The sequence below is a fragment of the Zea mays genome, chromosome 2, assembly GCF_902167145.1.
Source record: "Zea mays cultivar B73 chromosome 2, Zm-B73-REFERENCE-NAM-5.0, whole genome shotgun sequence".
Taxonomy (NCBI): Eukaryota; Viridiplantae; Streptophyta; class Magnoliopsida; order Poales; family Poaceae; genus Zea; species Zea mays.
This window is the reverse complement of record NC_050097.1, coordinates 231,625,330-231,638,487: the sequence shown is the minus strand read 5'-3', so window position 1 is coordinate 231,638,487 and position 13,158 is coordinate 231,625,330. Positions and strand designations below refer to the sequence as shown.

The window sequence follows — 13,158 nt, the reverse complement described above, 5'->3', positions numbered from 1 at the left end:
AGAACAAGGCAACACAGAGAATGTTAAACGATAAAGTCCTTCGTCCTTTGAAGCATTATTTCCCTTAGGATATAACGATCTTCGGACGAAGGTCATGAAGGACAAACCTTCACCATCACAGTATATATTAATAAAAGACGAAGCATATGAAACATAAAAGATAATATGAACAATCATATAACATTATTCATTTAACTTTATTATATCATCATAGAGAAATAAGAACAATATCAAATTATAAATGTACCTTCGGCTTGGAAGGAGATGAAAATACAAGGATGACGCAAAAGCAAAATGCCAAGTCAGCGTGAACAGTACGGGGGTACTGTTCACCTATTTATAGGCACGGGGTACAACCCATACAAAATTACATACATGCCCTTTACATTTGGTGATAATTCTATAGCACTCTATCGAGGTCTAAATGGCCTTTTCATCTTTAAGTCGGTTCCCTTTTCTGCGAACATGCCGAAGCTTTCCTGCTTCACAGCTTCGGCGCTGTGTCAACCTTTGTATCTTTTGAGCTTCTCCCTTTCTGATACAAGTCCGAAGATACCTGCTCACTCATTATAAAGCCGCTTCTCCCTTGAAGACCTTCGGCGACGAAGCATAGACCCAACAATCTCCCTACAATTTAGGTCTATCAATTTAGCCACCAAATCAGTCACTTTCCTTTGCCATGCCTTCCTTGCGCGCGCTTTCCTTTGCCATGCCTTCCTTGTGCGCGCTTTCCTTTGCCATGCCTTCCTTGCGCGCGCTGCTGCCAGCGCCCGTGCCTTCCTTGCGCGCGCTGCTGCCAGCGCCTCCTGCGGCCTCTCGCTTTTGGCGCACATAGGTGCGGCCCCACATGAGTGACCGCTCCCTATGATGCCCATGACAGTTACCTTAGTTTCCTTGCCTTAAAAAATCTGGATTCATTTAGTAAACCCAGAGAATATCTCTGTTTGCATTTAAATCAGCATCAAGGATGGTCATGCTTCATTTTGTTTTCTTGTGTGGGTTTAAATTTTTTATATGTAAACTGGACTTATGTACTATTTCTTTCAACGAGCATGTTTTGCTCAATCAGCTCTTGTTTCTTTTTTGACATAAAAACTCAAACTATCCAGTAAGGCCTAATCAAGCCCTCAATCACTTTTTTGCACATTTATTTCATAGTTGATTGGTCAGTGATGCTTTTACCTACGCATTTGCGTGAAAGAAAATTCTAGCTTTCATGAAACTTTTTCGAATCATAAATAAGACTGATTCATAGTATTTTTTATGGTAGATGCCTACAAGGCAGTAGACTAACTAGATCGATGCCTCCCGACCTTTCAGTTTTGCATTACTTTAATATGCCATTTAGAAATGCTTTTTGGGTGGCATCTCTTCTTAACGCTTCATTCGAGATCACCAGAACTATTCAAGGACCTGGTGTCCTGCATCCATGGATTAGTTGTTGTATTGGTCAGTTTGCTTATTTCCTCTTTCCTTTGTTTCATTATGGATTTTTGGACTTTGGTTGCTTTAGTGCTGTGTGCTGCTACTTGTGTTTTTAATTGATCACGAAATCGCTTACTGAAATGCAGGCCATACTATTGGTTCACGTGCCATCTAAATTTAGGACCTTCACGATTGAAGGCTCTTCTCACTTAAGTAATTCTTCCTTCTGAATCCATTTTTTAATTTATTCATTTAGCAAATGGCCCATAGTTTATGTTTTTTGTTTGTTTGCTTGAATTCAGTCAAACAAACTGAGAAAGGTGTGGATCTTATTGCTTCCTTATGCCATAATTATCATACCTCTGAAGAACGTTTGAACTAAATGATGGACAAGTCTCACAAGGCAATAGAAGACGTTTTCAGTATGAAAGCACAAAGTGCTTCAGAATTCAAAACAAAGAATTTGGATAAGATAGACACATGCATGGAACCCTTCCTCACATGAATAAGAAGGGTGTTGTGAGCCAAAAATGGGATGCCATACCAACAGTCAACAGGTAGATAAAATGACAAAAATGATACATAAACTAGGCCTCACTTGAATCCAAGGTATCTGGCGTATATAGGAATAACTGTATTTTACCTATCCTTTCTCTGCAAAAGCTGCTCAAGTGCTTGAATCAGACTGTGTTTTATCGAGCAACAGACAAATCCATGGGCCACAATTCCACCTATTTCTCCACAAGTGCACCACCTTGCCCCTCCAGACCCCAATTTACTCTCGAAACTTGTTTGTTTTTTCTGTTAATATAATTTGGAAATTATCAAACATTTTGAGGTAAAGGATGGAGGTATAAACCTGTGTAAGGAGAAACATGTGCCTGCATCCACATCGAAGTGGGCTCTGTCACTCACCACTCCAGCGCGCGGCAGGCAGCAGCGGGTGGTATGCTCGGTGGTTCACGGCCGGGCTTGCGGGAGCGGGACTGGACCGCTGCTGCTGTGCCTCCTCCTGTGCTACACCACACTAGCTATGTGTTTGGCGTTTCATATGTAGAGGAGCAGAACCCCACATGGCCACATATGCATCGAGTGTTTGGTAGTTTGTGATGACGTTGCTTTTGGGACGGAATGTTACACGTGTCATGATAGTCTGAAGTATGGTTTCCATTGACCTTTAAAATCTTTGTGATATACCTTTTTTACATCTACTGATGAATTCCTTGACTTTAAATTGGTGTTTGTAAGGTGTATAGCACCAACAGGACAATGTTTAGTTCATATAATCTTTTAACAGTATATTTAGGTTCCAGGAATTGTCTTTGCAAGAGGGCCCGCGGTTGCTGTGTTGATTCTTTTGGAGTCGAATGGAGAAACATATGCTGTGCTTACCGAACAGGTATAGTGTACCATGATTGAGAGCACATGAATTGATATTCAGTAAGCAAATTCACCTATTGGCTGCTATTAAAACTGTAGGTTAGAGTTCCTATTGGAAAATTCCTGTTGGAGCCGCCTGCTGGGATGCTAGATGACGAAAAAGGTGATTTTGTTGGCACCGCAGTCCATGAGGTTAGTATATTGGCTTCTGAATACAGCATGCACCGAAATTTGTGTACTAATGCAGGATAGCCAGCTGGACAATTTTCTTTTGGTGTATTTTGAATGTTTGGTACAAGAACAATATTCATTCTTCAAATTAGATGTGCCCACTTTAATACTATTGTTTGCTTGTGTGGTTGCAATATGTATGAGTTCTTTTCCGCGCATTTGTTTTTAAGTTGCAGCTAAATCTCGCTCCAGCTAACTTTTTTTCTAGGTCTGCCACTGATAAATGTATACATTCTTGTGGCGGTGATCCTTAATTGATGGCAGGTGGAAGAAGAGACCGGTATAAAGCTGAATATAGAAGATATGGTTGATCTTATGACACTGCTGGACCCTGCTACTGGAGGTCGAATGCTACCATCACCGGTAACTGGCCAAAACTTCTATTCACCTGGTTAATAACTACCCCACGAAATCCCACTACAACGTTCCTCGAGTAGCAGGACGAGTGTTACGACCCTGCCACGCTCGTTGCTTCCTCCGCGTGGGACGTAGCCAAGCTCCGCGCCAGGTTCTGTGTGCCGTCCACACCCCTGGAAGACACCCAGTGCTGCGATCTCCATGCCGGCGTGCGGCTCTGCGTCTCTTGTTCGCTCGACGACGTCAACCTCAAGTTCTACGACGTCGTCCTCGATTCGGTGCGTTTCTTCCCATTTCATCATTGCACATAATACGTAGATGCAAATGACAACGCCGATTGTTTTATTTTTTGTTTGGCATTTGAGATTAGAGACCGTGAGAGCTGGACACGCTGATGCAGGTGTTTACAGCAGCTCACCAGATCGCTGATGGCTTGGAGCGGTACGCGTGCCGTTCACGGTGCAGTGGTCGGATGGACCGCACACTGGGAGCATGGAGGAGACCGGCATTGAGCGGGTTTGCTGTGTGCAGTCCTCGCCGGTGCAAGACCCAGTGCTTATCGAGTTCCTAGACGGCGTGACCAAGCTGGTCGGGGATGCCAATGGGGAAACGATGTCCCAGGAGATCCACGCCGCGCCGGCAGCCGAAGGCGGCGTCCCTGCAAACGCGCCACTGGGATTTCAACGGAAATTTGGGTCCAACAAGTAGGCAAGCAGCAAGCGGTTTGATGTGTATTTTTTTATTGCAAATGCTACATACATATGTTTTTCAGTCAACCCAACTCCATCTGATTTTGTATTTTTCTTAGTGTTCAATACTATTTGGATTCTATTAAGTCAGACTTCCAAATGCAGAAGCAGTTGGAAAAATTATACATCTTATGTAACTTGATCGAACTGTTATATTTTAGATCTTTTGTTTAGCATTTTTAATCCACATGTATTTCTCTATCATATAAAACTCTATATTGACTCTTTAAAATAATTTATGTGAATTTGATAATGTCTGTCACACGGATTCTGTATACCATAGTGAAATGATGGTGAGAGACTATGCACGAGGCATGCAAATTAACAAGACTCATATAAGCGTCGAACAGTGTGCTGATGATGATTAGAGACACAAGGGAAGCATATGATCAGATCTTAACATGTTTGACTTCCGAGCAGACTTTTGTTTGGCTTCCGAGCAGGCTTTTCTCCAGATCCTCAAGGAAGAAAACATCCGGTCAGATATGTGTCGATGCTCATCGTCTCCAACGTACATAAGTTATCAATGATATTATATGTTCCCGTTGCAACGCACGGGCACACACCTAGTTAGTTCTAGAGGTTGGAACATGGCCCGAGAGGCACCAAAGCCGAACCGCCCTTAGGTCACCATACCATTCGTTGAAAAATATTCCTTTGATGTACTACCATGATATATATGGCTCCATAAAAAATCCAATAGAAAAAAATGTTTTTGAAGACAAAAAAGGATGTTTGGATCTTTTAATCACCCTCCTAAATTTTAGTCACTATAAATCCTATTTGAAATACCTATTTTAATCACCATGTTTGGTATTTTATAGACTAAAGTGACTAAACTGTAGTCAGAGGTGGTAACCAAACATCCCTAAGTCAAAGTCGTTTGCTTTATTTTGCACTCATTGCCTCATCAAATCGGGCATACGATAAAACTTCGGGTAAATAAAAACACGCAAATCTAAAAAAAATGTGCAACTTCAACATCCTTGCTCCAGTCTTCTAGATATGCTAATGTAAAGTAAAACTGTATTTAGATAAACCTTTCTTGATTAACGAAATACTTTACAGCTAGTCTTGCTGGTGTATATAGATAAAGTCCAACTGATGTGACATTCGAAGCTTTCCACGAGAGACCACTATCCCTGGTCGGATTCTGTCTCCATCCATTATAGAATTTTATCGCTAGCCACCTGCTCATATCATCATGAATCAACAGTAAAAGCTTTGAGCCAACCAAACAAAGAATAATGTATAGATAAACCTTTCTTCATTAACAAAATACTTTACAACTAGTGGTGCTGGTCGGTAAGAGCTCTGACTGAGCAACCATGGCGGAGATAGTCACCGGGGCGATGGGCACTCTCTTGCCCAAGCTGGCCAACCTGATCAAGGAGGAGTATAACCTGCAGAAGAAGGTGAGGGGTGAGATCATGTTCCTGGAGGCTGAGCTCAAGAGCATGGAGGCTGCTCTCATCAAGGTCTCCGAGGCACCCATCGACCACCCACCTGACATCCAAGTCAAGCTCTGGACAAGGGAGGTGAGAGAGCTGTCCTACGACCTCGAGGACAGCATCGACAGATTCATGGTGCGAGTTGGCGATGGCAAGCCACATAGTTTCAAGGGATTCATTGATAGAAGCCTCCACCTGCTGACAAGGGGCAGGATTCAACACAGCATCGGCATAGACATCAAGGAGATCAGGAGCCGCATAAAGGATGTGAGTGAACGGCGTGACAGGTACAAGGTTGATTTGGTTCCTTCCAAGCCTGTTGGCAGAAGCATCGACAACCTGCGGCTGTCGGCTCTTTACAGAAAGGCGACAGAACTTGTTGGCGCCGAAGAGAAGAGCAGTGACCTTGTGAGAAGGCTCATGGAGGGCGACAAGGAGGCATCCAAGCAGCCAGTTGTACTGTCTATTGCTGGCTTTGGAGGGTTAGGCAAGACTACTCTTGCTAATCTTGTGTATGAGAAGATTAAAGGGCAATTTGGCTGTGGGGCATTTGTTTATGTGTCTCATAATCCTGATGTCGTCAAGGTTTTCAAAAACATGCTCTACCAGCTTGATGGAGACAAATACAGGGACATCAATCAAGGAACATGGAGTGAAGAACAACTAATCTGGGAACTGAGGAAGTTCCTTCTGCACAAGAGGTATGTATGTGGCCATCGCCTCCTCATCGCTGCTGAAAGGAAAGCAAGGATGGGCCCTCCTTTAATTTCCCTCTTCATTTGCAATCATTTGCTACTCACTACTCAGTCTGCAGCTATTGGTGGTTACCACAGGGCAATTATCTCCCCCTATGCGCAGATCTGGTGCCTAGGCAGCTGTGTTGTCTAAAAGCCAATTATAGTTTTCGTTTTGTTAGCTGCATTATTTGACTTTAATAGCCACAGAAAGAAAACAAGTGGTAGAGTTTTGCTGATATATACTTGTCTCTTGGTGTTATATATATAGGTACTTCATTGTCATTGATGACATATGGAATACTTCTGTGTGGGAAACAATCCAATGTTCTTTGATGCACAATGAATGTGGAAGTATAATAATTATCACAACTCGTAATATTGATGTTGCAAAACAAGCTGGAAGTGTTTATCAAATGGAACCTCTTTCTCTCAGTGACTCAACAAAGTTATTCTGCCAAAGAATTTTTGGCAGTGAAGACAAATGTCCTCCACATAATTTAGCTGAAGTGGCTGGTAAAATCTTACAGAAATGTGGTGGTGTACCATTAGCTATCATTACCATGGCAAGTATGCTAGCCGATAAAACTGGAAAGGAAATAAATACACATAACTATTGGTCACATGTGTACCAATCCATGGGTTCTGGTCTAAATGGCAGTACTAATGTGAAGAATATGAGAAGGATACTATCAGTTAGTTATTATGACCTACCTTCACATCTAAAGACTTGCTTGCTATACCTAAGTTTGTTTCCAGAAGACTACAGAATTAAAACAAGAGGTCTCATATGGAAATGGATTGGTGAAGGTTTTGTCCATGAAGAACAGGGGAAGACCTTATATGAAGTAGGTGAGGATTACATCGAAGAGTTAATTAACAGAAGTATGTTGGAACCTGTAGATATTGGCCGTGATGGTAAGACTGTTTCTTGTCGGATACATGATATGGTCCTTGATCTTATCAGTTTCTTGTCAAATGAGGAGCATTTTCTAACAAAAGTAGGTGAGCAACAGCCCATATCTCTTGATCTGCCTAAAAAGATCCACCGGTTATCCCTCCAAATTAGCCAGGAAGAGGAAGTCAAGCAGCTGGCTACAATGAGTTTCTCCCACGTAAGATCACTTACTGTGTCCACTAAAGTGTTCCAGTTGATGCCAAAACTTTCGGCCTTTCTGGTCTTACGTGTATTGAATTTAAAGAAATGTAAGGGAGTGAGGAATCACCACTTTAAAGATATTTGCAATATGTTTCACCTGAGATATTTGAGTCTCAATGCGGAATTTATTACTGAGATGCCACGGGAGATTCAGAATCTACAATTTTTGCAAGTACTTGACATAAGTAATCTTGGGCACAAAGTAAAGATGCCAACCATTATTCACTTGCGACAGCTACTGCGTCTTTGTTTTAGGCCGATGTGGGGCATAAGACTGCCAGATGGATTCGGAAAACTAACCTCTCTACAAGAAGTTAAAGGGATCATAACTATCAAGTTACCAAGCATGCTGCATAATCTGGGGTGTCTGACCAATCTCCGGACCTTGGCCATCGACTTTTGTGATTGGGATGAGAGCTATGAGGAACCTTTCATCCAATGTCTATCTAACCTTGTCAGCCTCAAATCCATGGAAATAAAAGGTACCATGGTGAGCAGCCTATGTTCCGAATGTGACAAATTGTACCCTGGTCCTCAACATCTTTGCTCCATTGATATTGAGTCGACTGCAGTGCCAAGATGGATGTCATCGCTCTGCTTCTTGTCTAGCATAAACATTGAACTATTAGCTCTGGGAGCACAGGATTTTCATGTCCTTGGGAGCATACCATCTCTACGTTGTCTCAGTATACATGTGAAGGAAACCAGAGATGAAAGATTGGTCATTGGCAAGTGTTATCCATTCCGGTGCCTAACTGAGATGCAAATCGATTATGAATCCATGGCGGTGGTGTTCGCACCAGGAAGTATGCAAAACCTCAAAGAACTTCATTTAGTGTTCGGGGTGAAAGAGGTAATGCATAAGTATGGTGATTGTAACTTTGGTTTGGAGCACCTCATGTCACTGGAGCATGTCTCTGTTAAAACAATGTACAGTATCATGCCCGAGGAGGTGGAGGCCGTAAAAGATGAATTTCAGAAATCCCTGGACATGAATCCTGGCAAGCCCACGTTGATAGTAGATTATAAGTATCCGATAAAAGTAAATATACTAGCTCAGACTTTGAAAACAGCCATACATCATTATTAGCTGCCTTCTTTCGTATTTCTTTGCATTCCTTATGACAAATTAATTTGTAATTTTCTCTTTTGCATAGAGGAAGATTAGGTCTCATGCACAAGCAATAAGAGCAGCAATTTTGTTCGCTAATGCAGGCCGCATCCCTGCTACTGAAGGATTATAAACATTCTCTATCGCCTTGCTAATAAACTGGTACGTGTTACACATCTATGCTTATGTCTCACGTTGTACCCTCCCAATGTTAGCTGGTAACTAATTCTTTAAGTTCTCATAATATGTTTGCAGCATATTCCCTTCTCTAATTGGCACTGCATTCTCAAGGTCGCATGGGTACTAGTGGCAAATAAGCTCTCTGAAGTCATGAATTTTCTGCAGATAATGTAACTGCAGTAAATGTCTACGCGCGTGTTTGTAAAAAAGAGCTCAATATCTACCTTGTAAATTCGCCATGTTCATACTCATACAGTAGTCTTAAGCTTGTAGCCGACAAAATATTTCCCTTTCTTGACCGAGAAGGCGTGATTGAATACTTTTCCGTGATGTTTGTGATACACTGGTGGCACTGGTGGTCTGGGTTTCACCAAAAATGCAGATTGCAGAGGCCAGAGGAGAGGATTCGAAAGTTCAGTACCTGGCGTCTAGTGAAGCACGCTCCCGGCGCCCCGTGGTGCGCAGCGCAAAGTCGGCGGGACACTCGCTCTTCGGCGGCGGCGGCGGCGGCGGCACAAAGGAGGTGCGAACGATTTTTTTTTTTTTTTTGATAGGAGGTGCGAATTGCGATTGATATCTGTAAGACTGAAACGAAGCCCGAGCCTGACTGTCCGACGAATCGAGAAAAACTAATACGTAAGATTTAATGAACCAAAACTATGAAGTTAATGGCCCAACATTAGAGTCTCCCGCGATATCACCAAAATTCCATCTTTAAATTCGTTTTTTTATGGTTTTCTCTAAAAAAAACTCTTCATTTATATCTCATTTCTTATCTCATTTCTCTTTAACGGCATCATATCTCGTCCTTTATATGTAAATATTTTATTAAAGACCTATTTTATTTTTAACTTTTAGAGGTATGTATTTTTAATATTTTATCATATAAATTTTAGTTTTACTAAATCCGTTGTTTAAAATATTACTCCTATCCTAAAATTTAGTTTTTTCTAACATTTTTTCTGTCCACATTCAAATGAATGATAATGAATATAGACATACATACAAACTATATTCATAAGTTAATTGATGAATGTATATTTAGTCTAAAACAAAATATATTTTAGGACAGAGAGAGTATAATGGATAGAGGAGAAAGAAACTATATATAGAGGATCCAACAGTGTCCTCTATAGGATCTAACAGTGTCCTCTATATATAGAGAACCGTTTAGAGTATGTTGTTACAGATATAGAGGACGACCGCATCTTCTAATTTTTTAGGGTAGAGAACTGTCGGCGTTTCGAGACAGGGGGGTCCCTAAGCCGACGAGTGAGTGTGCTGCGTGCCCCAGCCCAGATGGGTCGAGCGCGTGGGCGAGCGCGAAGGGGGGAGAGGCGAGGCGGCCGGAGCCGAGCGTGAGAGAGGTGGAAGTCCCGCGGCCTTCGTGTTCGTCCCGCGCCCAGGTCAGGTGCGCTTGCAGTAGGGGGGTTACAAGCGTCCACGCGGGTGAGGGAAGCGAGCGGCCCCAAGAGAGCGCCTGTCCCGTCCTCGGTCCCGCGCGGCCAACCTTCTCTGAGAAGGCCCTGGTCCTTCCTTTTATAGTCGTAAGGAGAGGATCCAGGTGTACAATGGGATGTAGCAGAGTGCTACGTGTCTAGCGGAGGGAGAGCTAGCGCCCTAGGTACATGCCAATGTGGCAGCCGGAGAGATCTGGGCACCCTGCTGGCGTGATGTCGTGGCTGTTGGAGGTGCGGCGGAGCCTGATGGAGGGACAGCTGTTGGAGCGGTCGAGTCCCTGCTGACGTTGTCCTGCTTCCGTAAGAGAGCTAGGGGCCGCCGTCGTCATAGAGCTTGTGGAGCGCCATCATTGCCTCTCTGGCGGAGCTGGCCGGATGAGATGTCGGTCTTGTTCTCCGTGACCCGAGTCGATTCGGGGTGGGATGATGATGGCGCCTCCTGTTGACGTGGCGGTCTGTGCCCTAGGCAGGGCGACGTGGGGTTTCCTCCGAAGCCGAGGTTGAGTCTGCCTTCTGTTGCCGTGGCCGAGCCCGAGCCAAGGGGTCGGTCGAGGCGGAAGTCGTTCGGCCGAGGCCAGGGCGGAGTCCGAGCCCTGGGGTCGGGCGAGGCGGAGTTTCGTCGTCTTCCGGGTCTTAGCCCGAGTCCGAGCCCTGGGGTCGGGCGGAGCGGAGTTCGCCGTCTTCCGGGTCTTAGCCCGAGTCCGAGCCCTGGGGTCGGGCGGAGCGGAGTTCGCCGTCTTCCGGGTCTTAGCCCGAGTCCGAGCCCTGGGGTCGGGCGGAGCGGAGTTCGCCGTCTTCCGGGTCTTAGCCCGAGTCCGAGCCCTGGGGTCGGGCGGAGCGGAGTTCGCCGTCTTCCGGGTCTTAGCCCGAGTCCGAGCCCTGGGGTCGGGCGGAGCGGAGTTCGCCGTGGCGCCTTTGGCGAGGCCTGACTGCCTGTCAGACTTACTCTGTCGAGTGGCGCTGCAGTCGGAGTGGCGCAGGCGGCGCTGTCCTTCTGTCAGACTGGCCAGTGGAGCGGTGGAGTGACGGCGGTCACCTCGGCTCTGCCGGAGGCGCGTGTCAGGATAGAGGTGTCAGGCCTCCTGTGCGTTAAATGCCCCTGCAATTTGGTCAGTCGGTGTGGTGATTTAGTCAAGGTTGCTTCTGAGCGAAGCCAAGGCCTTGGGCGAGCCGGTGATGTGTCCGCCATAAAAAGGGGGCCTCGGGCGAGACGGAAGTCTCTCGAGGTCGGCTGCCTTCGGCCGAGGCTAGGCTCGGGTGAAGCGTGATCGAGTCACTCGTGTGGACTGATCCCTGACTTAATCATGCCCATCAGGCCTTTGCAGCTTTATGCTGATGGGGGTTACCAGCTGAGAATTAGGCGTCTTGAGGGTACCCCTAATTATGGTCCCCGACAGTAGCCCCCGAGCCTCGAAGGGAGTGTTAGCACTCGCTTGGAGGCTTTTGTCGCACTTTTTTGCAAGGGGACCAGCCTTTCTCGGTTGCATTTCGTTCCGGTGGGTGCGCGCGAGCGCACCCGCCGGGTGTAGCCCCCGAGGCCTCGGAGGAGTGGTTACACTCCTCCGAGGTCTTAATACTTTGGCTGGCCTGGTTGTTCCCTCATGCGAACTGGCCGTAGCCCGGGTGCACGGTCGGGGCCCAAGCTCTCGGGCTGGTACGTTGACGCTGTCAACGATTTGGCCGGAGCCGGTTTTTGCGAGAGCAGCCCCCGAGCCTCTGCACAGGGCGAGAGGACGATCAGGGACAGACTCGGCTTTTTACATACGCCCCTACGTCGCCTTTCCGCAAGGAGGAGGGGGGGTGTGCGCCATGTTACCCTCGATGGGCACCGAACATGGTGTCTCCGGTGAGCTGCAAGCGGGTAATCCGAGTGGACGTCCGTGCCCCGTTCGTTGGGGGTCGGCTAGGGGCCCAGAGGCACGCCCAAAAGTACCTGCGGGTGATTTGCCGGACCCGGTCCCCTGGCGACGGAGTCCGAGGGCTCGATGCCTCCCTCCGATGGGATTCCGTTACAAGATCGTTCCCACTGGTCTCGGAAATGTCCTAGGGTACCTCGGGAGCGCAGCCCGAGCCTCGGTTATGTATCGAACGTACCCCTGGTCATCCCTCGCTCGGTGTCTGAGGCGACTGTGAACCCTTCGGGGGCCAGCCTTCGAACCCCTGATCAGTAATGGGCGCGGAGCCCGAGTAGCCTGAGGCGGCCATGAAGCCCTTCGGGGGGCTGGCCTTCGAACCCCTGACCAGTAGTGGGTGTCGGGCCCACGCGATCTGAGGCGACTGTTGAACCCTCGGGGGGCCAGCCTTCGAACCCCTGATCAGTAATGGGGGGCTCGGAGCCCGGTTCCTTCGCGGAGAAGGATCCCTTTCGGGGTATCCCCCTTTCCCGGTCCCTGTTGCAAGAGATAGAGAAAGAGGAAAACGGAAAAGGATACGAAATCGGACGACGTGGCGTACCTTTTCTGACGTGGTTATTACGGCGAAGGTGAAGCGTTGCGCGCTCCTCCTGCCAGAAGCGCCGCGTGTCTCGCCGCGGAGTTAATGCGACGGGGTGAGTGGTTGGCGGAGCGGCCGTTGCGCGCGTGCGATCCGTTCGAGGAATGGGTCACGAGTGCACCGTCTTCACGCCGTGAGAGGAGGCTCCCTTGCTGTCTCAGGATGGGACGTGAGCCTGGCTGACGACGTGACTGCTGTGCCCGCCCGCCTGCCACCGCTATTACTGCTGGCCCACTTTCGGTCGCTTTGACCGATGCGCCAGTCTGGCGCTGTTGGGTCGCCTCGAGTCGTGGCACAGGCTTCGCAACCGAAGAGGCGCGATGGTGGCACAAGTGGCGATGCGGTTGCTTGCATGCAGCAACTGGCGTGCCGGTTGCTCGACGCGTGGGCCTGGGTTCCAGGCTGGCGTGTCAGAAGTCGGAGAAGCG

General features: G+C 47.0%; 1 protein-coding gene, 1 long non-coding RNA gene and 2 pseudogenes across 9 annotated transcripts; 3 read left to right on the top strand and 1 right to left on the bottom strand.

Moving 5' to 3' along the window:
* Positions 1 to 912: 912 nt before the first annotated feature.
* On the top strand, positions 913 to 3,317 carry LOC109944622 (nudix hydrolase pseudogene; annotated as a pseudogene).
* On the top strand, positions 3,559 to 4,063 carry LOC103649396 (uncharacterized; annotated as a pseudogene).
* LOC103648060 (uncharacterized) lies at positions 5,012 to 10,004 on the bottom strand. Of its 3 annotated transcripts, none has more exons than XR_563215.4 (3): positions 9,199 to 10,004; positions 5,425 to 5,545; positions 5,012 to 5,332 (listed from the first exon to the last, which is right to left on the bottom strand). It is a non-coding gene; the product is annotated as an uncharacterized lncRNA (long non-coding RNA). The 3 variants fall into 3 exon arrangements; XR_563214.4 differs by having other exon boundaries at positions 5,430 to 5,545; XR_002267451.2 differs by lacking the exon at positions 9,199 to 10,004 and adding an exon at positions 5,649 to 6,289.
* On the top strand, positions 5,346 to 9,116 carry LOC109939332 (disease resistance protein RGA5). 6 transcript variants are annotated; one of them, XR_004856515.1, is made up of 5 exons: positions 5,346 to 6,294; positions 6,599 to 8,339; positions 8,423 to 8,528; positions 8,702 to 8,759; positions 8,853 to 9,116. XR_004856515.1 is itself a non-coding variant. In XM_020548670.2 (4 exons), the coding sequence occupies exons 1-3, from the start codon at positions 5,471 to 5,473 to the stop codon at positions 8,750 to 8,752; spliced, it is 2,616 nt and encodes an 871-aa protein (XP_020404259.1). In that variant the 5' UTR covers positions 5,346 to 5,470; the 3' UTR covers positions 8,753 to 8,759; positions 8,853 to 9,116. The 6 variants fall into 6 exon arrangements, 4 of the variants coding, with proteins under 4 accessions (XP_020404259.1, XP_020404258.1, XP_020404257.1 ...); XR_004856514.1 differs by having other exon boundaries at positions 8,644 to 8,759; XM_020548670.2 differs by lacking the exon at positions 8,423 to 8,528.
* Positions 10,005 to 13,158: the final 3,154 nt, after the last annotated feature.

What these genes read in the sequence shown, in the direction of transcription:
- LOC109939332 (XM_020548667.2), top strand. Translation starts at nt 5,471, where the DNA reads ATGGCGGAGATAGTCACCGGGGCGATGGGCACTCTCTTGCCCAAGCTG. An exon ending in AAGTTCCTTCTGCACAAGAG is followed by an intron (nt 6,295 to 6,598) that starts GTATGTATGTGG and finishes TTATATATATAG; the next exon opens with GTACTTCATTGTCATTGATG. An exon ending in ATTATAAGTATCCGATAAAA is followed by an intron (nt 8,529 to 8,643) that starts GTAAATATACTA and finishes TCTTTTGCATAG; the next exon opens with AGGAAGATTAGGTCTCATGC.